This window comes from Gadus macrocephalus, chromosome 9 (assembly GCF_031168955.1).
Source record: "Gadus macrocephalus chromosome 9, ASM3116895v1".
Lineage (NCBI taxonomy): Eukaryota > Metazoa > Chordata > Actinopteri > Gadiformes > Gadidae > Gadus > Gadus macrocephalus.
Window position 1 is genome coordinate 12,346,176 of NC_082390.1, and position 25,000 is coordinate 12,371,175.

The 25,000-nt window shown below is 46.1% G+C and overlaps 1 protein-coding gene across 1 annotated transcript in view; it reads left to right on the forward strand.

Annotated features, from left to right (window-relative positions):
* Window positions 1–25,000, forward strand: part of si:ch211-1e14.1 (UPF0606 protein KIAA1549) — a 37,178-nt gene that overhangs the window by 1,961 nt on the left and 10,217 nt on the right. Inside the window, 14 exon segments of the mRNA XM_060061738.1 lie at window positions 7,871–9,946; window positions 10,062–10,150; window positions 10,744–10,903; window positions 11,193–11,323; window positions 12,368–12,545; window positions 12,926–12,985; window positions 13,303–13,448; window positions 16,512–16,689; window positions 18,720–18,904; window positions 20,762–20,905; window positions 21,712–22,029; window positions 23,009–23,203; window positions 23,205–23,233; window positions 24,387–24,523. Coding sequence (XP_059917721.1) covers window positions 7,871–9,946; window positions 10,062–10,150; window positions 10,744–10,903; window positions 11,193–11,323; window positions 12,368–12,545; window positions 12,926–12,985; window positions 13,303–13,448; window positions 16,512–16,689; window positions 18,720–18,904; window positions 20,762–20,905; window positions 21,712–22,029; window positions 23,009–23,203; window positions 23,205–23,233; window positions 24,387–24,523 — 4,026 coding nt within the window.

Here is a 25,000-nt window from a genome sequence, read left to right on the forward strand (position 1 = left end):
ACACACACACACACACACACACACACACACACACACACACACACACACACACACACACACACACACACACACACACACACACACACACACACACACACTATTAGTCCCGGCCATACCAACAATGCAATGGCCATTAAAGGTAGAGTAGGCAATTTTAGCAAACAAGCCAGAGTAAGCTAGATTCTGAAAGGATCCAACTGAAAAAGTGCAGCCTATCCTTTCAGGCCTCAAAGCCACTCCCCAAAAACACATCACTAGCTTGCTAGCTTTAGCAATAGCTCTGCCTGACCTTTTGAAAACCTCTAGGGATGTGCACTGAGTGTGTGCAGGTAGCCGTTTAGGTTGGTGGAAAGACAGGTAAGCCATCCAATCATTTATTTGGGGCAAAATGAAATGATTGGGCAGGCTTATTACAGGCCTGCGACAGCCTAAGATACCGGATGTTGTAAGGCCTTTGATTTATTGATTGATGTCGGGATGTAAAGAGAATTGAAAAAAACACTACACACAATCACACAATGTGCAATTGGCAATACAGAACTATTCTGGTCCCTGTGCTGCTCAGTCTAGCGTGTGTGAAACGCTGACACCCAGCAAGGGCCCCTGGGAACGCCGGCCTCCTGTCTGCAGAGAGGTCGTCTGAGGTAGGCTGAGGTGGGGGTCTGGAGATTTCCTTCCAGATGTGTCTGTCTGCTGACGCCTGTGATGGCGGAGAGGCTACCTTTATCTCGCTGCTCTACAGATAAGGAGGCCGTTGCTCAATGCGATAAGTCCAAGCCTGAAAGTAAACTTGGAACGTTCTTCTTTTAAATGGGAGGGCTGTTTCAAGATAGCCTTCGCTCCCCTTTCGCTGTGGATAACAGCCGTTTTATTGATTTTCCGCGTGCACAGATTATTTTGTGACAAGGCGCGGTTATTAGGGGGCGGTTGCCATCCTTTGCAGGGAAATACAATAGAATTTGTGTTCACTGAGGGTTTGTTTTTTATGTTTCGGGTTGCTTTCAGTTACCACAGTATGATCTGCAGGACATTCAACAAGGATGGGCACCTCGGCCCTGGAGCCCTTTAACATCATAGCATGAATCTGTTTGGGTTGGCATCGAACAAAACTTCAGGCTGGTTCAAATCATCCTCAGTCTTCTTTGGCGCTCTAAGCCCTGTGAGGCATCAATTTATAAAATGTTTTTACCTTTGAGGTAGGGGCAGTTTCTGACAGCACCGACTGCTTATTTCTGCCATGATTGAGCAATGCCGATACATTAAGCAACAGAGGAATTAGCGGCTACGCTTAAAATTAGTGATTTAGCCAATTAGCGGTGACGATATGAGGTCACTTGACTATTGAAGGAACTTGCCAAACATGCCACAGTAGTTCATTTAAAACCAATCAATCAAATGATTGATTGTATGTTCTGTTGTCCTTGCTTTCAGACTTCATTCAGGCTATGGTAGAGAGTCTATATTTCATATTAGTTAAATAAGTATACATTGTTGATCAAAACAAACCTTTAAAAAACCCTGAAATCCTATGTTTTCCTAGCATTTATAAAGTGATAGACCATGATGTTTGCCTGTGAGGAGAGCTGTTTATAGTTTCAAGGTCAAACAGAGTATGTGGATCCAGGGCAAATTTCTCCTCCAGACCCACATTTCTATTTTAATTTTTTCTACTAGTACTACCCTCCCATTTTTTACGATCATAGGGTTGTCCTGTTAAAATGTATCAGGGAAAAACTCAAAAATGATTTATTATTGTATTTAATGTTAACTTGGGAGTTATTGTTCAGTCCCAGCAAGTCCTTCCACCACGTTTCATTGCAGCCTGCCGATTGGGGGGCCAGTAGAGTCCTGGCTAATTACCAGTGGAGTCTGTTGCCACGTGAAATGGGATCTTTGTGGGATGACAATATGGCCATTCATTATTCATCAGAGCAGGGAGCCAGTTTCAGATTAATGGGCAGAAACCACCAAAAGCCAGATCCTTTGGTCCGATTGAGAGCCTTGCAGGCCGGGATCCTGGTTAAGGGCAGGTCAAGGAGAATAAGAGAGTATGAGTTGAGGAGGTTGTTTTTGATAGTATTAAACCAACTCTCACTCATTTTAGATCAAGGGTCATGGTTATCTTGAATGGTAGTTACATATCATGTACCATAGAGGCAGGCTTGAAGTTAAGTTAAGGTTGCCTGTGGTTAGGAAATAGAATTGTGTACCACTAATTATTATAATATCTTTATATATATAATTTCACTATTTATTTCACATAAATAGGCTACCACATGTAGGCCAATAGGTCAGTATAATGAAGGTTATGATTTGGGGTTTCCAAAAGAGCATGTTTCCGCAAATCTTTGAGGTTGCATTATTGTTAACTATTTTTCTGGACATCTCCTACAAACATTAAAATTATTTATTTGTTTTATTTTCTTTTCATGTGAAGTGAGAATACCAAATGCAAAAAAAATAAAACTAAACTCTAAGTGGAGCCTATGATGGACCAGTGAGAATTGGGGTTATGCGCTTCTACTACTACTACTATGTGATAAATGTTATTTGTATTCCTTTAAATGTAAAGGATTCAACCCAAACCTACAAAGCAACTCATTGATCGCCGGGAGTTAGCTTAAGCTGTGGGCTGTGGCATCAAATTTCCCGCGATGAAAGAAGCCTTCACCGGAAATTAATAATAGAGTGTGTGTTAACACTGAGCTGAGAAGAAGGCCTGTAAACTGGAGAAATGGCCAAGGCCAAGCCCCGGACTTGGCAGACGCTCACGCCAAGGCCATATTGTGCTGCTGAGCCTACATCACAATTTGCACCAATGAAACGTCTGCCTGTTGGTTTGTTTATTTATTTATCAGAGCAGATGGCGTGGTTCAGGCGGCGCCCCTTGTGGCGTGAGCCTCAAACTCGGGCCTCACATTGAAACCAGACACAACCTTGCACAGGTGCTTGTCCTCCCACTGATTACACTGTAGGCCTGGCTGACACGGAGCCAGTGTCGTAAGTGGAAGGGCTGTTGGGTCATCGACGAAGAGTTTGTGTGATTGACCAATAAGGGGCTTTTTGGGCCTTTAGTTGACTGCTGAGTGATACTCTTTTCAGGGCCTCTCCAGTTACCCGCCTTCCTGTCTTTCTCAGAAAATTTTAGCTGTGTGTGTGTGTCAAGGGGGGTGGGGGGGTTCACTGTTAGTAAGTGAGTGTGTGTCAGTGCTTCCCTCAGATCTCCGGATATATTCAAATTTTCGGGTTGCTATGACTAAGCGATGGTTTTGTATTTTCTTGCGTGAGGTTGTTTTTTCCTTCCTTTCTCCATGCCCTCCCTTCCTGCCTCTCATTTGCTCTTATCCCAAAATGGATTCCCTGCGGATAAGCTACAGCGGACCACAGGAGTATTTGATGAATAGCAGACTTGAGCTGAGTCTCATGTCTGTTGCTAGGCTAGCTGTAGGTCATGCCAGACTATGACCTAATTTGAAGGGCTTAATAATCTGTCAACCTGAAGCTCCCTGTTGAGGACTAGGCTAACTGAAAAATAAAATGCAAACTGAAAAAGTTGCACGGAAGTTGCAGCAAACAAGCCGGTAATGGATTCAGATTCAAGGGTTTGATTGTGAGGAGTGAACTTTAAAAGCAATCATTTGGAGCCTCAGGAGAAATTTGTTTGAGAAGAAACCCTGTGAGTGCGGGATAAGTCGGGGGGGGGAAACTGATGTTTTTATTTCGATCTTTTGCTCCTTGATAAAAAATAATGAAATGAAGTCTGATAAATAGTGATAAAGGCAAATGGAGTTCCCTCCCTCCCATCTTAAAAGCCTTCACAATAAACCAAACGTCAACAAAGTGGAGCCCTGATTGTTGGGCTTCACTTAGGCTGCGCGGCCCCTGCCAACTGTACAGAGCCAGTCACGCGAGGGTCTCTGCTGAAAACAGAACCATGTGTGGGGTTGTAGTTAACTCGTATTAAGATCCGACAACCCCTTTCTTCTTCTCTCGCTCCTTTCACTCTTTTTTTTTTTTTTATACAAAATGAAAGAGCAATCTGGGGGGGGGCACACAATATTAACGTTTTTGGGTTTCATGCAAGTCTGGGAAAACTAGGAAATTACATAATTGAAAGTAAAAAATTAGGCTGTAATTAGTAGTTCAAATTTCTTCACAGATATTACACTCAATGCTTTCCTATATAGATGTGTGTGTGTGTGTGTGTGTGTGTGTGTGTGTGTGTGTGTGTGTGTGTGTGTGTGTGTGTGTGTGTGTGTGTGTGTGTGTGTGTGTGTGTGTGTGTGTGTGTGTGTGTGCATACATTTGCTTTAATGTGTGCTTTTCTTCATGGATGTGCATGAATTGTGTGTCTGTATGTGTGTGTTTGCGTCTGTGTGTGCGTCTATTCATTTTAATGTGTGCTCTGCAGATGTTGGCCTGTTCCAGTGACTTCAATCTTTCAATGAAAGGGGTGGCAGTTCTTATAAAATGAGTACTTTCACTTCCAACGTGTGGTTGACTTCAGGCTGTCAATACACTGCTGAAGAAACTGAATATTCTGTAGTAAATCATACAACAATATATTATGCTTTTGTTGTGACTTGTGGAGCTTCATATTAAGGTTGATTGGTACAGAAACAACAACAGGGAACCAGGCGAAGAAGCAGGCAGAACGAGGTCCTTTTTTCACTCTCCAGCCCCTGCTAGGCAACATGTTTAATCAGACCAGGATTTCGGCCAGGAATTCTACCGTCTTATAAGATTCAAAACAAATGCAGAAAATTGAAACAAGTGAACTTGCAAGCTTAGCCACATGTGAATTTGACTCAGTGGTGTAAAACCAAGGTATAAGTTAGCTTCAGTATATATTCAATATAAATAGATGTTCATTACCGTGGGATATTCATATAATGAATAAATGATTGCTGCCATATTAATTCCAAGCGGATGATGTCACACTAATGAATCTTTATTGCATCCATATATTTCATTATAACCCGAGTTGGCTAATTTAACATTTTTGCAATGAGGAGTTGGAATGGGATGATCAATCAAACTCTGGTTAATTTTTCATCCATAGGGAGATGAAGCCATATTTAGTCTGCCTATCAATAAGATAAGTAAGGGTTATCTTAGGTGAATACCAACCTATATATATATATATAGAGAGAGAGAGAGAGAGAGAGAGAGAGAGAGAGAGAGAGAGAGAGAGAGAGAGAGAGAGAGAGAGAGAGAGAGAGAGAGAGAGAGAGAGAGAGAGAGAGAGAGAGAGAGAGAGAGAGAGAGAGGGAGGGAGGGAGAGACTGCAGTGCTGTCCCTTAGCCAGCAGGGTCTGGCTGTGATGTGATTTGAGGCTGCAGGCTGTTTACTCCGCTAGGCCTGGTATAACGCACCACATGACCAAGCGTGAAACGCTCATGTTTCTGGAGACAGGTGGCCGCGATGCTCGGTCCTGGGGTCTTTGTCACCTTATTGCCTGCTGTAATGTTAACCCCCACATCGACCCGCCTCCCCCTCCTCGAAAGCTGTCTGGGGCCGTCAGTTCTGCTTGTTTATTATATCACGTCAGTTTCCAGTTTGAATAATTTAAGCTTAGCTGCTACTCGTCATAGCGTAGGATTATGAGATCTTGGCCTAGCTGTTGCTCATAGGAATGTCAACTTTCCCTTTGGAATCTAATTATGGAGATTATTAGGCTTCCTAATAAACCTTCCAAAGACAGGCACAGGCAGCATTAGCATGATTTAATGAGATTTCTGGGTCAACAGAGAGTTAAGGATGCGGAAGGAACTCAGTGTACATTGTAATAGCAAATATCCCTGTGGTATCATTCGCAATAGTTTGCGATGTTCGTAGTTATTTGGTTTTCATTAGGGTTAAGGCCATCTCTATTTGTCTTATTGCCAATGCTTGTACTTATTATCTATGCTGATTTAACGATTACAGGATTATCCAAAGATCTCACAACATAATTGCTAAATTTGCCTTCATTTTGCCACTTTTTTCTTTTCAGCATCTCTTTTTTATTCTCTCTATTTCTTTATTTGAAGCCCGATAAATACTGTTCCATATTTCAATAATAATAACATACTATTTTCGGGATAAATCAATAAATAATAAATAAATGTCTGCTTCCCCACCCAATCATTGCAGTCACTTTGCATGAACTTATAGGATCTTATTCCAAAAAAATGTGGTCGAATAAATAAATCAACTTATCCATGTGTGCGACTGTGCGTGTGCAAGCATATGTGTGTCTCTGTTTGTGTATGCGTGTGTGTGTCTGTGTGTGCATGCATGTGTATGCGTGTGTGTGTGTGTGTGTGTGTGTGTGTGTGTGTGTGTGTGTGTGTGTGTGTGCGTGTGTGCAGTGGTGCCCTGAATCACTTCAGGGTTCAAACACTTGGCCTTGCGTTCCGTGCGGCTGTCTGGCAACGTGTGCAGCTCAGAGACGGACGGACGTCTATGCTTGCTCTGATCCAGGAGACACAGTTCTGAAATGCATGTTGACTCAATTAAAGCAGCAGCCCGGGGTGTAATTTAGCTGGGAGTGGTCCCCAGAGGGAAACCAAAGGCTGACTGCTGCCTCAGACAGGGGTTATATGATCTAGTGATGCAGAAAAGTTATGTTGTAGCCCCAGATGCATATTCAGTCATTGTCATGCTTTTTCTGTATTTATTGTTTTTACTGGGGATCGGTTCCATGGTGGTCAGGTTAAAAATAACCCTCCACTGATGTGGTGGTTGTTTTGAAGTGTGTCTGATTCGTCTGAGGTCTGTTGACGAGTTGTTTTGTTGTTGATTGTGGGAAGGTGTTGGTGGTGACACACTTAAGGAAATGGCTCAGAGTCTGGCTCCTTTAACCTCCTCTTCTGTTATAGATTATAGGTTTCTTTTGTTATATGGTATTTCTAAGTATTGTTCTGCATCATTTTTGGTCAAACGGGAGACATGGAATCAGTGTGGAACTTCTATAAGGCTGACCAGCTTATGCTTTCAGTTAGGTTGAAAAGTGGGTGAGTTTGTGGTCTTATATTTGTATCACATAAGATTCAATAAAATCTCTTTTCTTTTTCTGGTTTATAAAATGTCAGCTCATACTCGATGGCACTGGATTCAACTTGCTCAAAGCAAGCCACAAAAGCATAGGGATACTGAAGTTAATATAGCTCTCAGGAACAATTTAAAGTAATACTATTGAAAATTATTCAAGAGTTGCATTGCATCAGTGACAGCTGTTACTGGCACTTCCTTATTAGTCCTGGCCACATCCCTGTGTCCTGGGTTGGGACTGCCTTTAGTTATCATGGCAGCGTCCAGATTAGATCATCCATGATGTCAAGTAACATGGAGGCTGTCATGCTTGTGACAAATTGGGTTATAAACTATACCTCATCAACAGGACCAAATTTGGCAGCACTGCATTACCTCACAAGTAAGGCTTTACTGATTGTCCCCTGCCAAATGTTACCCCTTTCAGATTTTCAAGTGCTTTAAAGGCTTTTGAGTCTAGTTTCCTGAAGTAGATAATTGCCCCACCCTTAGCTGAAGTTCAAGTGAAGAAGGTCAGTAAAATCAGGACAGTACACTGCATTTCTTTAAGGGGCAGCCCTACGTCTTGCAAAAAAAATATTTACCCCAGCAGATCACCTGTTATCATTATTTTATAACTTAGAATGGGTTATTAAGGTTATTCACCTTACATAAATACAGTTTATTGTCTTTGTGGTCGGTTCTGCTTACTTATTTGTTTATTATTGATTAGGGTTGATGTAATATTCCACAAAAACCGAATATTCTAAATTCCCTCCTCTCATTCTGACATCGCAGTGATCTGTTTTTTTGCAATTTTTCTGTTGCAAATTAATGCTTTGCCTCTGTGTTCCAGACAAACACTGGTTGGATTCCCTCACAGCAGACAGTTTGCCTCCTGACGGCCCAAACTTGCGATTCTCCCCTCAAAATCGACCAGTCTCCTTCACTGCAGCATCGCTAGACCCTGAATCTACTGCAGTGACACAATCCTCCGACGGCCAGCCACAGGAGCCGACACTAAACTCTGGTTCTGATGCTGCTGACAGGGCACTTTCCCACTGGGGCCTTTCACCTTCTCAAAACCCCAAAGCCTTTACCTCAAGTGACCTACTCGCTGAGCAGACATTAACAACACCTGCTCTCAGATCGTTGACGCCCGGATCGGGTCCGGATTTTGAGGGCCCTTCATCAAGGCGAGCAAGGGATCTGTTGAAGAAAAGGTCCATTGTGACGATATCAAAACAACCACCCCAATCAAATTCCACACCCTCAGCTCCCTTAGGGCCACAGCTTGTTCACCTTTACTCCGACCAGAAGAACGTAGATGAATCTCCACCAACACAAAACCAAAGCAAAGCCCCACTTAATTCTAGAGAGCGCGACACTGAGACACTGGCCCCCAGCTACCTGCCTTTTTTCAGCCCCCACCCCACAGCCGCTCTATCTGAACCCACGGAGGCCCTACCCGTAGACATCTTCCCTACCAACACCATGGATAAGGACTGGGGCTCCGGGGAGTACATGGAGACCATGTCCTTCCTGGGCTCGGAGGGAGACGACTACGCCCTGGTCTCCAACCTGCCCTCGGACATGTACGACCTGGAGGAGTCGGCCTCAGAGAGCTACGACACGTCCTTCCCGACCAGGGTCGGAGTGACCATGTCCTCTTTCCTCCCGCATTTCGTGTCGCCATCTCTGAGTCTCAGCCCGCCCCTAAACTCCGCCGGTACTCCCACGTCCGTTTATCCGCCCCCCCTGTCCTCCTCCGTCCATCCCGCCTTTGAGCCCACTCCCCCGGTTGAGAGTGACGTCACGCGATCCCTGGACGAGGATTGGTCCGAGGCCTTCACCATCCAAGCCACGGACCTCCTCTTGCCCGACATGAACAGCATAGAGTACTACACCACCCAGCTGACCAAGGAGAACACCAGCCTGAACACCGGCGCCGAGCTCAGGGGGAACGGCACCATCTCCGGCCTCGTGTCCAAGATGTCCATCAGCACCACACACTTGGCGCCCACCAGGACTTTAACAGTAGACCCCAGCCACATGCACACCTCTTTGTTCGGAGACGATGGGCCAACGGACGAGAGCGCGTGGGCCGAGGAGGAGTCCTCGGGACCTTACGCGGGCTACCAGCCTCTCAACGACACCAGCCCGGTGAACGACACAGCGCTGGGTCTCCAGCCAGTCAGCATGTCAGAGCACTCCTCCATCGCGACCTCTCCCTCCTTTGTTGACGCTTCCCCGATCTGGGAGGCAGAGGTCCCCACAACGCAGTTGGCCCCCACACCAGACGCGGGGTCGGACAGCTCTTACTACACCGAGTCCGGGTCCGCTCTGGCCGACGCCACAGCCATGCTTCCCGACGACGTCCTCCTCTCGTCTTCGCCGTCGGACGTGTACTGGTTCACCACGGAGACGATCCCCCTCGACGCTAGCTCCGTCACACCCGTCCTGAGCGCTAGCACGGCCCCCACGCCCGTCGCCTCCGCCGCACCGGCCCCCGATGACACTCCTGCCCCCGATGACACCCCTGCCCCAGGCGAAGCCACTCCCAGCACTACCGTCAGCGCCACTCCCAACGCCACCGTCCAACCGTCCTCAATGGAACCCTCACCCGACGACACGTCGCCTCCTCCCATAATGATCGCCGACGAGGGTGTGAGCGGAGAGCCGACCGAGGGCCATCCTGTGACACCGACAGCTTCAGCTGAAGATAACACGACCTCTCTTATGCTCCCGGTTACTACCACTGCCGCGGCCACTACTCCTCACATCACAACGTCTATCCCTACTACCGGTCAACCTGAAGCCGTCACCACGCTCAGCACCACCACGGTCACTACGGGCAAGAGCCCGGCAACGACACTGCAGGCGAGGCAGTATCTCTGCAGCATCGACAACCCCGCGTATGCAGTTAGAGTCGGTATGTTTGCATTGTTTTATTCATGTATTTATTTATTCACTTATTTCATGAACATTTCTTCGTAAAAGGATTAGCAAGGGAATAGGAATTTATTTCCCCCCCCCCTCCACAAAAGGTTTCCCCTCCGGGGCCACCGTCGGATATGCCAAAACCCAGATCAGAGACATCCTGAAGAGTGAATTCAACAAACCAGTTGAACTGCAGGTAATGTACTTTGACTCTACAGCATCACAACAAAAATATATTTTAACGTTAACGTTATGATCCACGGTATTCATGGTATAATATCATGACACAATCACGATAGTGTGTTCGTTTTGTTTTGCTAAAATAATCATAAGATACATATTAATGCAGGAATATTGTTGTAAAAACAAATGCAAGACACGGCGCTGGGCTGCACTGAGCTCAGATGTTTGTTTTTCAGAGTGAAACCTTGGAGCTAAACAGATGTTTGATGTTACATAAGTTACATAATCCTCCTCCCTGTTGGGCCCACTGTGCTGGAGCAGACATGTCTGTTCTCTGTTGTTTTTGTGCATGTGATGTTTGTGTCTCAATACGCATGGACAAGAAAGAGCATGGGATTGTGATCATAGTCATCCTGACGACGAAATTGTTTCGTCTGTGATCAACAAACAGTAGTTCCAGCTAGTCTTTCACGAAAGGAAACAGTGGCCTGCAATCATACCGAGAGTAAAACACTGCTTATACAAGCAAGAAGCAGGACATAATTTAGCGTGACAGTGATGTGTGCGTTTCTCTGTTGTTGATTTTTGCCTGTGTTTTTCCTATAGGTTTTGGTGCCTCCTCCCAAGTTTGTTTTCCGCGTGGTATCAGGCCCGGTGGTGTACACGGCCATAGCTGTCACCAACGCCCTGCGAAGGTCTGGCCGCCGCTTCCTGTCTGTGGCTCCGGGTTGGACCCTGCCTGACAATAAGTACCTGGCCCATTCAGGTACACGTCTGGCCTACAAATCCCTCTTGCAATCTGCGTATCGAAACCACTGACTCTGTTGGCTTGCCTAAGAATAGCTAGTGCTGATAAGGCCAGAGTCTATCATATCCAGCATTGTAAATTGTTATGTATTTAAATCGGTTCCAGATAAACATCTTATTGGGATAAAGAAACGAATGCGCAGTACTTCTGATTTTAATGCAGCGACGGCTGCAATGTTTGGCCGTGCGCCGTATCGTTCTCATCAGCGGATCTGACTCTCCCCCGTCCCGTGACTCTCTGTGTGCAGTGCTGCAGTTCGTGCCGGGCAACGTGGACATACGGGCCTGCAACTTCAGCGAGCGGATAGAGAAGGGGCTGACCCTGGCGTTGGCCGAAGTGCGGCGGCGTGCGCAGGAGTCCACCAACTTCACGGTGCACGTAAGTCGCTGGAGGAGCCGGCGGCGGGGCCGGAGAGAGGGGAGCGTGGCCGCCTCTCTCCCCGCCCTCAGGCAGACGGCTCCACCACGCAAGCATTTACTCAGCTATTCTGCGTGTTGCTATTTAAACGTTTGAACCCACAGTCTGAGGACGTTCTATACTTACACGAGCGCGCTTAAAAACGGGGCTTGTTTTATCAGCGGGCCACCCACACACCATCGTTCGTCGTTGCTGGAAACCATTGGCGGGCTGACCTGAAAGCGAGGCCTGTGCCATTGGTAGAAGTCTACGGCAGCTCCTCTGGCGCAAATAACGACAGTGTTTCATCAGCGCATTCTCTTTGAGAGAAAACCCAGACAGCGCCGCGCCGAAGCCCTGCTAGCTGTTGTGTTGTTGAACGAAAGAAGCCCAGACGGCCTCCAGCGCACCAGCAGAGGGAGGTGATTCTGCAGCAGCGGAGAGAAGCTTTGATTGGGCTGGGGGGGGGGGGAAGCGCATCAAACAGCAGCTGCTCTATTTGATTACAACTGTTGATGCGTTTGGATTTCATCACAGGACGAGGGGCTGGAAACAGTGAGGAAACAACTGCAGGCTAGGCTGCAGTACTGAGAACCCAGCCGACCCCGTCTTGTCAGAGGGAACCTGTGTACTATCTTGATTCAGTCACAGAATTGCGGCCATCGTTCCTTATCAATTCAATTGAATTCATTTCAGTTTATATAGCCCTTAATCAGAGGTGCAGTCTTAAAGGGCTTCACAGGCAATATATTTTTGACACACATGGCCTGTTAAGCCTTTTTTATCACTCCTTATATCCATGACGTCTAGGTCACGTGACGTTTTAGTGGTTTGATTCAAGTAAATGTAGCATTGGTCTAACGGCGTTGGTTTTAGTGGGCTACCAATCAAAGCGACCTTCAGGATTTGGGTTTTTTCCGTCCTCTGTAACTACAAATGTGTCATGGGACCCAACAAAAGCAGATGTGAAATGGCCCAGTTTTATTTGGTCCCTTGCTAAATCGTGTCATTTCCACCGTGTTTCAGATTGTGAACATTACCATGACTGGCCCCGGACGTCAACAGCAGCCGGTGAACATTTTCTTCGCCGTGCGGGGCTCCGGGGGCTACCTCCTTGGGTCAGAGGTCACCAACCTGCTGTTGAGGCTAACCATGGTGGAATTCAGCTACTACATGGGCTTCCCGGTGTTGGAGATAGCCGAGCGTGAGTCTTTCTGCGGCAGCTATTCATTCACTCATTCATCAATCGATCTTCAACGTCATTTTCATATTTGCCTTGAACGTACCATTTGGCGGTAATGAATAGAAGCCTCAGGGCATGTCTATTTTTCTGATACCTATGGTACTTTTACTGCAATATATAGGTATTTGAATTTGTTCCTTTCAGCTAATATTCTGCAACTCCATCTAGTGCCCTGCCAACAAGACTATATATCTAAAAAATATATAATTTATTCAATTGAGTAATTCATCCACAAGGATTGTTAGTCTGTAACCATTCATGCCTATGGTCACGATGGTTTGTGAGTCACATTCTGTTTATTTGCAATGCACCAACCTTTCTCTCTTTCCGTATCCCTCCAGCGTTCCACTATGCAGAGCTCAACACCACACAGCTTCTTCGATCCTCTTGGTTGAGAACAGGTGAAGAACACTCCAATCCCCCCCCCCCCCCCCCTTCCCACCTACTGAATGGGCGGCAGATGGTGGTGTCACACAGAGCTACTGGGTTTGATCCCCGACGTGCACAGCCTATACGTCCATGACCACAACGACTAGAACCCCTATCGGCTTCATAATGAATTGTGTCTGACGTCACTGCAAGCTGATATAGATAAAAGCTTCTTGTGTGTGTGTGTGTGTGTGTGTGTGTGTGTGTGTGTGTGTGTGTGTGTGTGTGTGTGTGTGTGTGTGTGTGTGTGTGTGTGCGTGCGTGCGTGCGTGCGTGTGTGTGTGCGTAGTGCTCCTCGGTGTGCTGGACCCCAGGGTGGGTGACCCGGGCTTCCAGGCGAAGATAGAGCGCCAGCTGGCCCAGCTGCTGGGCGAGGCCATGGGGACGGTGCGGCGGGCGAAGAGAGCCACCACTGTGGGCAACAGCAGTGTTCAGGTGCTGCCTCCCTCTCCTTCTCTCCCCTTCACCTCACTGATCACAGCCCTGCGGATAGCCCACACTGAATATCCCAATCCGGTGCATTTTGTCTGGAAGATGTCAGGTTGCGGGGGCAATGAACCTAAGCTGCTTGTTTGACGATTACACAATTTCCCGGCGTTGCGCAACACTTGAACCGAAGAAAGCGTGAACGGCCTGTTTCAGGATTATTCACTAAATCGGGTTAAAGCCTCTCTTTTTGTTTGCACCATTTATATCATTAATCCCCGGATTGAGTTCTCTGTTAAAAAGCTAGCGTGAGTACTTAGGGCTCATTATGTCTGTGGCGCAGCAGTGTTCAGAGCCACCGAAAGGCTCCCTGCTTTACTAATCAGCATCTGCCTTTTGTGGGTGTCCTCTGCACCTGCTCCGTCGGGCTTTAAAGGCGACGTGATAGGGTCGTCACAGCGACAACATCCCATTCATCCCGTCTCACTACATCCCATTCTGCCCGTTCTTCTCCCTCGCCTGCTCCGTTTTCCTTCTTTCCGCGCTCACATCCTGTTTTCCCCTGAGGGCTGTGCTCGGCCACAGAGATGCTGAGACAGCATACGTTATCATTATCATTTCTGTTTGCGTTCTGCAGTGGCGGTCATTGTATACCAAGCAGGGATTGAGAGAGAGTTTCGAGTCCACGGCAGTGCGGTGCAGGAGGGGAGAGGTAGTGTGAAAACAGAGGGTTGGACATAGTATCTGCGCCCAGGCTGGCAGTGGGTGTGTGTTTCTCCTCCCACAGGGTCAGCTGTCTGTAAGATTGATGAATGTCTGAATGCTGGTCTGTGTAAGCAACCCAAGCATAACATACTGTCTCGCTTTTAGCATATTCATGAACAACTAACCCAGATAGGTAAAAAAAAGTAACATACCTGAAGGATAGCGCAAAAAGGGAATATTTTGTGTCGCTGCGCTAAGAGCAGTTCTTTTATTTGACTAATTTTAATACTTGATACGAGACTCCTTTTACCGGACCTGCATCAAGTTCAAATAGCTTATTGGATAGCAGATTATATCTAGGTATAGATGTCATACAGGCAGCAGGCATGTGATTGAAGTAATGCAGGGTCTGATCCCCAGAAGAGCACTACGTCGAGCAACGCCGGCACTTGAAACCTCTATTTCTTAGAAACTCATGAATATTAACGTTTGCTTTCTAATGCGATACCAATCATGCGCCCGTGTTTTTTCCCGGTGACATCAGGGAACCCTGTCACTGAAGACGTTGCTTTGTTCGAGATTTGTTTATTTTCCTGCTTGCATTTCAAAGGCTCATCTCCAAGTGTTTCTGTCTGATACTGTGGCCACCACTCGAGGGGCTTTACGCTCTACTGAATTATTCCTATGCCATCTTTCTTTTCTCTCTCTTCCTAGCTCTGTCTCTCTCTGTCTCTCTCCCTCTATCTGTCTCTCTCTCTCTGTCTCTCTCCCTCTATCTGTCTCTCTCTCTCTCTCTCTCTCTCTGCCCCTCTCTCTCTCTCTCTCTGCCCCTCTCTCCCTCTCTCTCTCTCTCTCTGTCTCTCTCTGTCTCTCCCTGTCTCTCTCCCTCTATCTGTCTCTCTCTCTCTGACCCTCTCTCTCTCTCTCTCTCTCTCTCTCTCTCTCTCTCTCTCTCTCTCTCTCTCTCTCTCTCTCTCTCTCTCTCTCTCTCTCTCTCTCTCTCTCTCTCTCTCTCTCTCTCTCTCTCTCTCTCTCTCTCTCTCTCTCTCTCACACACACAATGTGTTTCCTGTAGGGAGCCACCTCAAGCGTATTTTGTCAGTCTGTTGTGACAGAAACAACATAGTCTTGTGGCTGGTCCCTGTATGGCCCCAGACAGATAGGAGGTTGAGCCTCTGAGCTGGAAGCTTGTAGCATAGCCACCGCTCACTCCCATGATCTTTCTGCGTCGCTAACCCTGCAATGACCAAATTAAACCTTGGATGAAAAACGCCCGCTCAGCCCTTTTTTCAATCCAGGCATGACCTGCTTCTTAGTCACTCCAGTAAGGTCCTGTGCCCCAGGCTGCCCGGAGCACATCATATAAACACAGATTAAACAACATAAAAGATCATTCATACACAGCTAATGGATTTGAGTAATGCCCATTGTGCTGTCTTCCCTTTGGGCTTTGTGTGATTCTAAGATCTTAGACTCCATTCATTAAACACAGGGGCACCAGGAAGTGAGCACCCTACCTCTTTTGTTCAGGTATTGCACATCAGAATGCATCATGGGATCTTTTGTTGGCGTTATTAGCCATTTTGAGAGTACTCAATAGAGTTGTACTAATGTTAAATCCTAAATAAATGTAAATGTACAGTATCCTTAGCCAATAAAAACCTTGTTTCGCAATGTCTCACATGAGAAACACTGAGACAGTTTCAAACACGACAATTTCACCCCATAATGACAAGTAATGAATAACTAAACAAGGACCAAAACACCATCATTACTATTATCATTATTATTATTATTACTATTATCATTATTATCATTCTTATGCTCCTATGCTTCCAAAATGGAGGCGGCCCATGTAATGTGACGTCATGATGTACAAGCCCTACTGCTCAATAAATACTGTGAATTATGCTTATATAGTGTCTAGTAAAGTAGATAGTACTATATATTTAATGAAGTCATTGAAATCTAAACAATGATACCAGATGACTAACCAAGAGTCTCAGTGAAGCAAATCTAATACATGATACAACAAAAACAACTGCCAGCCAGACTGAAAGACAAGGGAGTACAGAGAGAGAGAGAGAGAGGGAGAGGGATAGAAAGTAAAAAAGAAAAAGAGACACTGGGGCCACAAAACTGCTTTTTCAGTAGCTGCTTCCCTACTGTGGAGCTAGCATAAAGATGTGTATTGCAGCCATGCTTCCAGGGCAAGGTCATCATTGCGATATGATTGTACCCTTGTGTGCACACGACCATGTGTGTGCGCGCGCGTGTGCAGTTCTGTCATCATAACTCATCATGATCGGACGGAGTGGTACTTGTTAACTCTCCCTCAATCCTCCCTGCCTCTTCCCTGACCCCCAGGTGGTGAGCCTCAGTGAGCTGACGGGGGCGGACCACCCCCTGGAGATAGTGTACTTCGTGGAGGGTCCCAGCGGACAGAGGATGCCCGCGGTCCAGTCGGCCGAGCTGCTGAACAGCCTGGACGTGCAGAGGGCTGCCATTGTCCTGGGACACCGAGTGCAGGGCATCCTGGCACAGCGTGAGTACCTTCGCCACACACTGCACGCCGGATCCAGGTTCACACATTTCTCCCCACGCATGAGAGAGTACCTCTGGGTAAACGGGCTAATTAGTGGATCCAGATGGTAACAAAAAACACATGGGAACGCCACAAAGTCCAGACGTGACCAATGGCTGACATTTGGGGCGGCAGGATGCTTTAATTTGGTCCGAAAGCGTGCTGTTGACCCTGTCTGGATGGACTGATTACCTGTTCTCTGAAGGCTGGCGAAGACTTCAGAAAAACAAGAGCATGAGTGAAGCTATGAGGAGGTGAGACATTGGACCTGTGGTCTTGTGATTGATGGGGCAATCCCATTGGTTGGTAGCCTCGCACAGCCAGACCAGAATCAGATCATTAAGTCTGAAAAGTCAGCAGTCACTCAATCTAACTTTTCTTGCGTTTGGATAAGCTTCAGCCAGTCAGATCCTTTATTTCCAACGTAAACACCTTTAGTGCCATTTTCAAGTCCAAACTTTTTAGCTTGCATTTAAATTGATGGAAAAAATTGAGTGTCGTGAACATCAACAACCTTCGCTTTGGTTCACTGATCCGGCAATTTTGTGAGGAGCCAAAGTGCTCACGTCGGGTTGGTTCAAGTCTAATTTCCCAACGCAAAACCTGAGGTCAGCTAGCAAGATTTAGGTTGGCTTCACAAGGTTAATTGGTTTGGCCAAGAAGGCAATAGTACAAAGTCACAGTACAGCTCAGTGGTTATATGTAAGATGTTAGAGCCAGCTTTTGTGATTGGCTGTGCAAAATGTCATTTTAAAGAGCGACATTTTTTTTTTCTTTAATTGTTTAAATGTTCAGTTGGAGTTAGAGCGGGTCATCAGAGATCCTTTGTCACCTCCTGGAAAGTATCAAGTTTTCCCTGAGGAGGTTATCTTAACCCTAATCCGGGATAAAGAAGTTCTACTATGTTATAGCAGGATTTATGGGGGAGATGGCACAGAGCCTAGGCCGGAACTCAACAACTGTTATGCCTTAATTCCTGTTTTATTATCAAGATATTTTACCAAAGAGAAACACAATTGCAAAAGAGGATTAAGATTTCAGGAGTGGATTTTAATGTGTGCATTTCTACAGTGGCCGTTCTACAGAGTGTTGATTTGAAACCTTTACAGTCATGTCTTCTAAGAACATTGGTGTAAACCGAAAGTTTACTTGTACTGTCCGAGTTTGGTTTCGCTGTTAGCCAATTACATCCTCTCAGAACCCTGCCTCCAAGCACGAAACCGAAACCCATTTGAGCTGGTCTGCCCTACGATTTTAGATTGTTCATCTATAGTCTTGATTTGTGAAACTAGCTAAACCCTAACCTCTACGGACAAGCAAATCTATTGGTTCCTATAAGGAAAGTGAGGTGGAATATAAACCACTTGTCAGGCTGTAGTTGTGGCTAAAAAAATGCAGTCCATGTATTGATTTACTAATTAGAACAGGTCCTTAAGGTCCACTTAAAAATGTAAATATAATGTATGATGGCCAAAGAAATTATGAATTAGCATTGGAGCTGAATGTCTACCCATTAAATATATAAACAACAGGGTGGAAGAGTTATGACAGCCACCTTAGTGACTGTAGCCAGGAGTCTCCCCACGAAGGACCCCAGAAGAGGAAAGGTGGGCTTATTACGATACTAATGAAGGATCACGGCAGTATGGGCTTAGAGACATCACCCATGCTATTACCACACAGCCTTATTTCTTTTTATTTAACCTGGATTAAGGATTACGATTAGAAAACAGCAAAACAGGCGCCCTGCCTGGCAAGACAGACATAACTTGCGACATTGTTTTCCATCAAGGCTTTGATTAAGGATTTACCATACCAAGACAAACCAGAGGTTGACCTTTCAGGTCATTCAAACGAAAAAACCTCTAATGAAAAGAAAATAAGAAACGGTTAGTCTCTGTGTTTTTCCCTGCCGTCAACATACACTTTCTCTCTCCCACCCTCCCTCTCTCCCCCTCCCTCTCTCCCATTCGTCCCTCTACCTCCCCCAGCCGTAGAGAAGGTCGCGTCCCAGCCCCCGGACGCGGAGAACACGGTGCTGTGGATCGTCATCGGCGTGGTCGTCCCTCTGCTGGTGGTCATCGTCATCGTCTCCATCCTCTACTGGAAGCTGTGTCGCACCGACAAGCTGGAGTTCCAGCCCGACGCCATGACCTCCATCCAGCAGAGACAGAAGGTACTGTCCCTCCCCGGCCTCCAGCCCAAGGGGAGAGGCCTGGGGAACGCATTGGATACACCCAGGGGATGTGTTCGGATGCGCTCTCCCTATGTGTATCTAACCACAACAAGGGAGAGAAAGAACACTTTCTGCTCTTTAAAGCTCTTTTCTACTCTCACTAGGACGGCTGGTCGCTCTTTCTCTCTTTGGGTTTTTTTGAAGTGAGGAAGGTGTTTTGTGTGAGGTTTTTTTCATTAACGGGGCAACCCTACTTTAAAAGTGGGATGTGTACTGGTTCTCAACTGTCACTTTCTTTAGTCCAGTGTATATTTTATGACATGTAAGGCTTCGTATACATTTTGTGTTTTTTTTATTCAGTTATATGTCTGTACCAACAACACCATAGACTAGCTTTCCCCTCTCACTCTCTGTTATCTTTTTTCCCCAGACGTTATCTTAAGTGGTTTTGACAGCCATTTCAGTCCATTCTCCAACTTTATTTAGAACAGAGAGATAGTTGTTATCAAGGGCCCTGGCTCCTGTGAGTCTGTTCCCGTACCAGGGATTTATCTCCAACATCTCCACCCATGGCCCCCCACTTCCCCCCATGGGTCCTCATTGTTGAAACATGTAGGACTTATGTATGGTATAGGGTTCTACTCGCTTGTAATACTGTTACACGTTGAGAGGAGACCTTTCCCTTTCCTCTGGATGAAATATAGAAAACAACCTAGAGATTACATTCAATCATATTTTATGTATTTTATTTAAATTATATTATGCCTTCATGTCGATATCATAAAATATTTATAAATATTAAAATACCAGAAGCCAGAACCAATGAACTCGACTAGGAACTCTAGATTTCAAGTTGACCTAGTATCCGCATTACAAAGTGAAATGTATTGAGATTGGGATGAGATCAGTGGAGTGTGCTACTCCAATCCAATATCAAGCAGCCCAACACTCTGCTTAGATACAGTGCTTAATCCATCTCCTGCCTGGGCTGTTTGTCCTCAGCCGCCCTCAACGCACCTCTTGATAACAGAAGGGAAAACACTGGTAACTTCCATGGTGTTAACAAGCCACCAAACGGTCAGATCACTCATCTTTGACAGTGCCATGTCTGACTGGTTATTGCACCTACTCTTTCTAATATGCCCAAAAGAATTCAAGGTAATGCTGCTTTGCCACACAAACTAATCACCAATCACTTGCACCTGGTTGGTACTGCGACCTGATGGGTTACTAATCAGTCTTATCTAATTCACTTGGATCAAACCCCATGATTGATGACTTTAATCAAAACAGTCAATCCCATCCCACTGGCCTTCATTGGCCCCCATGGAGAGGATTTAGCAAGTCACGAAAGACACGTCGTAACCCTGTCAACTACCATAAATACAGTTTCAGTAATAATGTCCCAGATGCGGACAGTGGAAGGTGTGTGACTCAGACTGTCTATGTTTATGCTGAATTATAATGGTCATCTGGAAAGAGTGAAAGAGAGAGAGAGAGAGAGAGGGGGAGAGAGAGAGAGAGAGAGAGAGAGAGAGAGAGAGAGAGAGAGAGAGAGAGAGAGACAGAGAGAGAGAGAGAGAGAGAGAGAGAGAGAGAGAGAGAGAGAGAGAGAGAGAGAGAGAGAGAGAGTGAAAGAGAGAGAAAGAGAGAGAGAGAGAGAGAGAGAGAGAGAGAGAGAGAGAGAGAGAGCGAGAGAGAGAGAGAGAGAGAGAGAGAGAGAGAGAGAGAGAGAGAGAGAGAGAGAGAGAGATAGAGACCTCTGCATCTCCTCTGTAGTGTAAACAGAATTAGTCCTCAAGCCATTTTCAGCCTTTCTCTCCCTAACACACCGGTGCTGTCTCCATCCACACACAGTCCAGAAGCTCATTCGGGGAGTCCAAGACCACACTTCCACAGTCAGGCATAGGGTATAGTGAGGAGGAGGAGGAGGAGGAGGAGGAGGAGGAGGAATATGAGGAAGAAGAGGAAGAAGAGGAGGAGGAAGCAGAACGGGGGAAGGTACATCATAGTATCTGGTAGCATGTAGACGTAGTAGAAGACATTGCTAGTGCAGTGTTACATTTACTACCACACTGATATTACATACTGGCTCTATATTAACTTATGCCATTCATTATTAGTGTAGGTAATATATACTGGCATCTTGTGGAATAGTCTTGGCAGAAATTTAAGAATAAGAATCTTTGTGTTTTTGTTACCTTAGAAGAACCTCTTTTTAGCTACATAGGGATAGATGGCTAAATGCAATTTTAAGTGTAAGCTATGACCTAAAGTCCTAGAGACTAAATAACTTAATACAATTGATCCATCTATCAAAAAACTCTCATCACTTGAGACTTGGCTGCTTGATGCTGTCGTAAACGATGACATCATTTTGTACTACCTACTGGCACCTTACAGGCCAGTGCAGGCCATTGTAGCCTCACCGGTAGATGCCTCCACTAATTACTACACCATGTACCTTTAAGTGACTTAACAAATGACTACCAACTTTTTCCAAGACTCCAACCACAAAAACAAATACTATCCACTTGGTTGTAGATGTCCCGACTCTAGCTGTAGCTCATAGTGGATACTTGATACCTAATGCTTTATTAATGACATGCAAATACTGAGGGGAGTATCAGATGCTATCATGTTAAATGTAGTATGACGTTCAAAACACAGCCTAGCGTAGCCTAGATACCCCTAGCTCCTTTGTTTTCTTCATTTAGATATACACAATGCTATAGTCAACTATTGACCTTTGCTTAGGCAGTGCAGTTCACCATGTTTTTTTCCCCACAATCACTGCCTTCACCCAGGGCTATGAGCTTTTAACCAAACGGATCAAACAGCCACCACCAGTACCACAACGTACCGTACGTAAGATCAGCACCGAGGAAGAAGAGGAGGAAGAAGAAGAAGAGGAGGAAGAAGAAGAAGAAGGAGAGGAAGATGAGGATGAAGAAGATGAGGAAGAGGATGATGACAAGAGAAAAGAGGAAACAAAGAAAAATACAGTTGGGGTGGAAAGGCCGGTGCAAGATCGCACACCCACTGCCAGAACCCGTCAAAAGACCAGGAGGGAAGAGGACTCGCGGTACAAAGCTAGTTCCGCGGGGCGAAAGGCCAAGGAGGAGGTACACTCTGTCGTCATAGCGACCAGAGCTCCTTTTCTGCGAGCACACCCATTTAGGATAGTCGACATTTCCCCCAGATGATGATGGCTACTTACTGGGCTCAGTCAATCCACCGTGTCGGCAACATGATACCGGATCATGGGGCTTTAATACACATGGGCGGGATGAACTGCACACTCTAACGGGCCATCATCGCCCAGTAATAGATACAGTCGTAGTAATAGATGTGATCGGAAAGGCTGAAGCGCATCGAGATAATGCAATGAATGAAGCAGTAGGATCCGCCTAGCTCCCCCCCTTCCCCTGGGAGGGATATTCTATTCTGCTGCGTGGTGATTCATAACTAGTGGTTGTGTAGGAGATGAGCATTAGTTTTGTGAATGGTGTGCTTTAAAATAGCTGTGGTATTGATTTCTGAGAGTGTTTCTGCCTTGCAGAAGCTCAACGTGTTCATATTCTGTGAGAGTGAGGGAAAGAAGTGTGTGGTCCCACGCTAACACATAAAAAGTCGTGCTGACATTTATGTCATCTCTGACACTGGCATCATATTCCTCTTTTTATTCCAAAAGCGATCACATTGTATGCTGATTTGAGTACTGAGAACAAAGAATGCTGAAATGTTTGCTAACTGAAAGACACACATATATCATTTTCCCTTTCACCACTATGAAGGCTGTTTCAGCAACACAAAGGCTTCACACTCAAATAGCCTCGCAGTTGTAAATCCCTCTCCTGCAAAGGCACAGTGGTCAGCTACTGACTCAGAAATCACAAAGCAGTTTCGTGCCCCCCATCTCTCTTTCTCTCTCTCCCTCTCTCTCCGCTCTCTCTCTTGGTGTGCTCCCTTGTCATTCAGACTGGCTGGCAGTCTGCCCTTCTGTCTGCGTATATGTCAGTCCGTCTGTCTGTCTCCCTTCACATTTCCGTTGCGTCAGAACATTACGTCAATAACACCAATCTCCCTCCCGTCTGCACTCAGCTGCCAGCCCCCACGGTGAAGGGCTTCGACTTTGCCAAGCTGCACCTGGGACAGCACGGCAAGGACGACCTCATGGTGGTCCAGGAGCCTGGACCCCAGGGGCCCCACCCTGCTCCCGGCAAAGAGGGCCTCCACCCGCCCGAGAACAGGGAGATCCCCGTCCCCACGTCCAAGACGTCCGTGTCCTCCGTCAAGGGCGTCGCTCAGCGGCCGCCGGCGGGAGAGGTGGGTGGGAGGAGGGTCCATCTAGAAGGATGCTTGCTTCATCCTTTAAGATGAAGCAAGGCTCGTCCGACAGCCAGGTTTAGATAGGCTATCTGTCTTATGTCTAGAGATTTCCTTTTTTATCTGCCCATCTTTTGTATGAAGTGGGATGTTCTATGCTCTATCTATGTCTTGTTTTGTGGGTCTTTGATATGTACTGTCATGAGCACACTGAAAAAATGCCTAGCAACTTGTACAGAGTTGTATGGCAGTAGAGTATTGAATCTTGAATCTTAAACCAATGAAGGGATGAATATAACCAGACAAATTGGTTTTCTGGTTATATGTGCTCCATACAAGAGTAATGATGCCATTTGAAGACCATTGAAGGGTTTCAACATAACAATATACTAAATGCGCTATTAGTGTGCAAGGACGGTTTGTTCCTGCTTATGCGGTTGTTATATTCATCATCCAAGTACATTCACCTATTTCAAAGTACCATTCGTTTTGTTGTCCTTCGCCTTGATGCAGAGATGCCTCTTGATGCTATTATTTCGATTTCGAGCTGTTGTTCCAACTGTATTTTTAAAGTAGTCTGAGCAGTGGTCGGCCACACAAAAGCTCCCGACAGAACCAGGGATTAATTATTGATGCAGCAGGCCAACTCCCGGTCATTCATGTTATACTGTATACCGTCCGGTTTGTTGGGTAACTAATAATCTTTATCAGTTGGAACAAATTGAAAACAGTTCTCCAAATGTTACTAGAGTGATGACGAGATATTATGAATATATAGCCTTAAAATGTGGTACGAAGCGTTTTCTTTTTATGGAAATTGTTAAAAGCCACAATTGAATACCTAATATATTATATTCGAGGCCTCCTTCATGCATACTGGAAATGCCAGAGTTACAGTTGAAAGCATTGCGTTTTCCAAACTGGCATTTCCTAGATAGATAGCTCCACGGATAACCCTTGTGCTAAAAGAGATGTTTTATGGATGACACTGACGGTAAGTGTGTTTGTGAGTTTCTCACGTTTTCCATTATTCAGTGTGTGTGTGTGTGTGTGTGTGTGTGTGTGTGTGTGTGTGTGTGTGTGTGTGTGTGTGTGTGTGTGTGTGTGTGTGTGTGTGTTGTGTGTGTGTGTGTGTGTGCGTGCGTGTGAGCAGGATCTCGCCGTCGGACGGGGACTCTGTGGTGAGCGACGGCTCCAGTGGGCGGGACTCGGGGGAGGATCCACGGCGAGGACAGGTCACGCCCAGCGACAGCAAGCAGGCGCGCAAAACACCCATCAGTGTTGCAAACGGTAATGTGACCATGGCAACGGTGGTCGTCTGCCCCCCCACACACAACACACGAGTGGCCATAGGAAGAGGTGTGGGAGGGGTGTGTGTGTGTGTGTGTGTGTGTGTGTGTGTGGCTGTGAGTGTGTGTGTGTGTGTGTGTGTGTGTTTGAGTGTGCCTGTCTGTGCAATAGAAGAGAGGGCCTGCAGACAGAAAAGACAATTATATGGGTAGAGTTCAATTGTAGGTCAACTTTTGGGAAAGGAAATGAAGAAAAGGCTTTGTCTATATCTGTCAGTTTACCCTCTCTATATAGATATGTATATGTGTGTAGTGAGAGGCACTGGAAGGCCAGTAAATGAATGGGTCTGTGCAGTCTGCCGACCGGCGAGAAGTAGGGAACATAAGAGAGCAATGGCTGTTGTTAGTGCATCTGACAGCCTGGAGATGGATTCTGGCCTGCCTCTGGAGTGACATGAGGCCGGTGTAGCATGGAGAG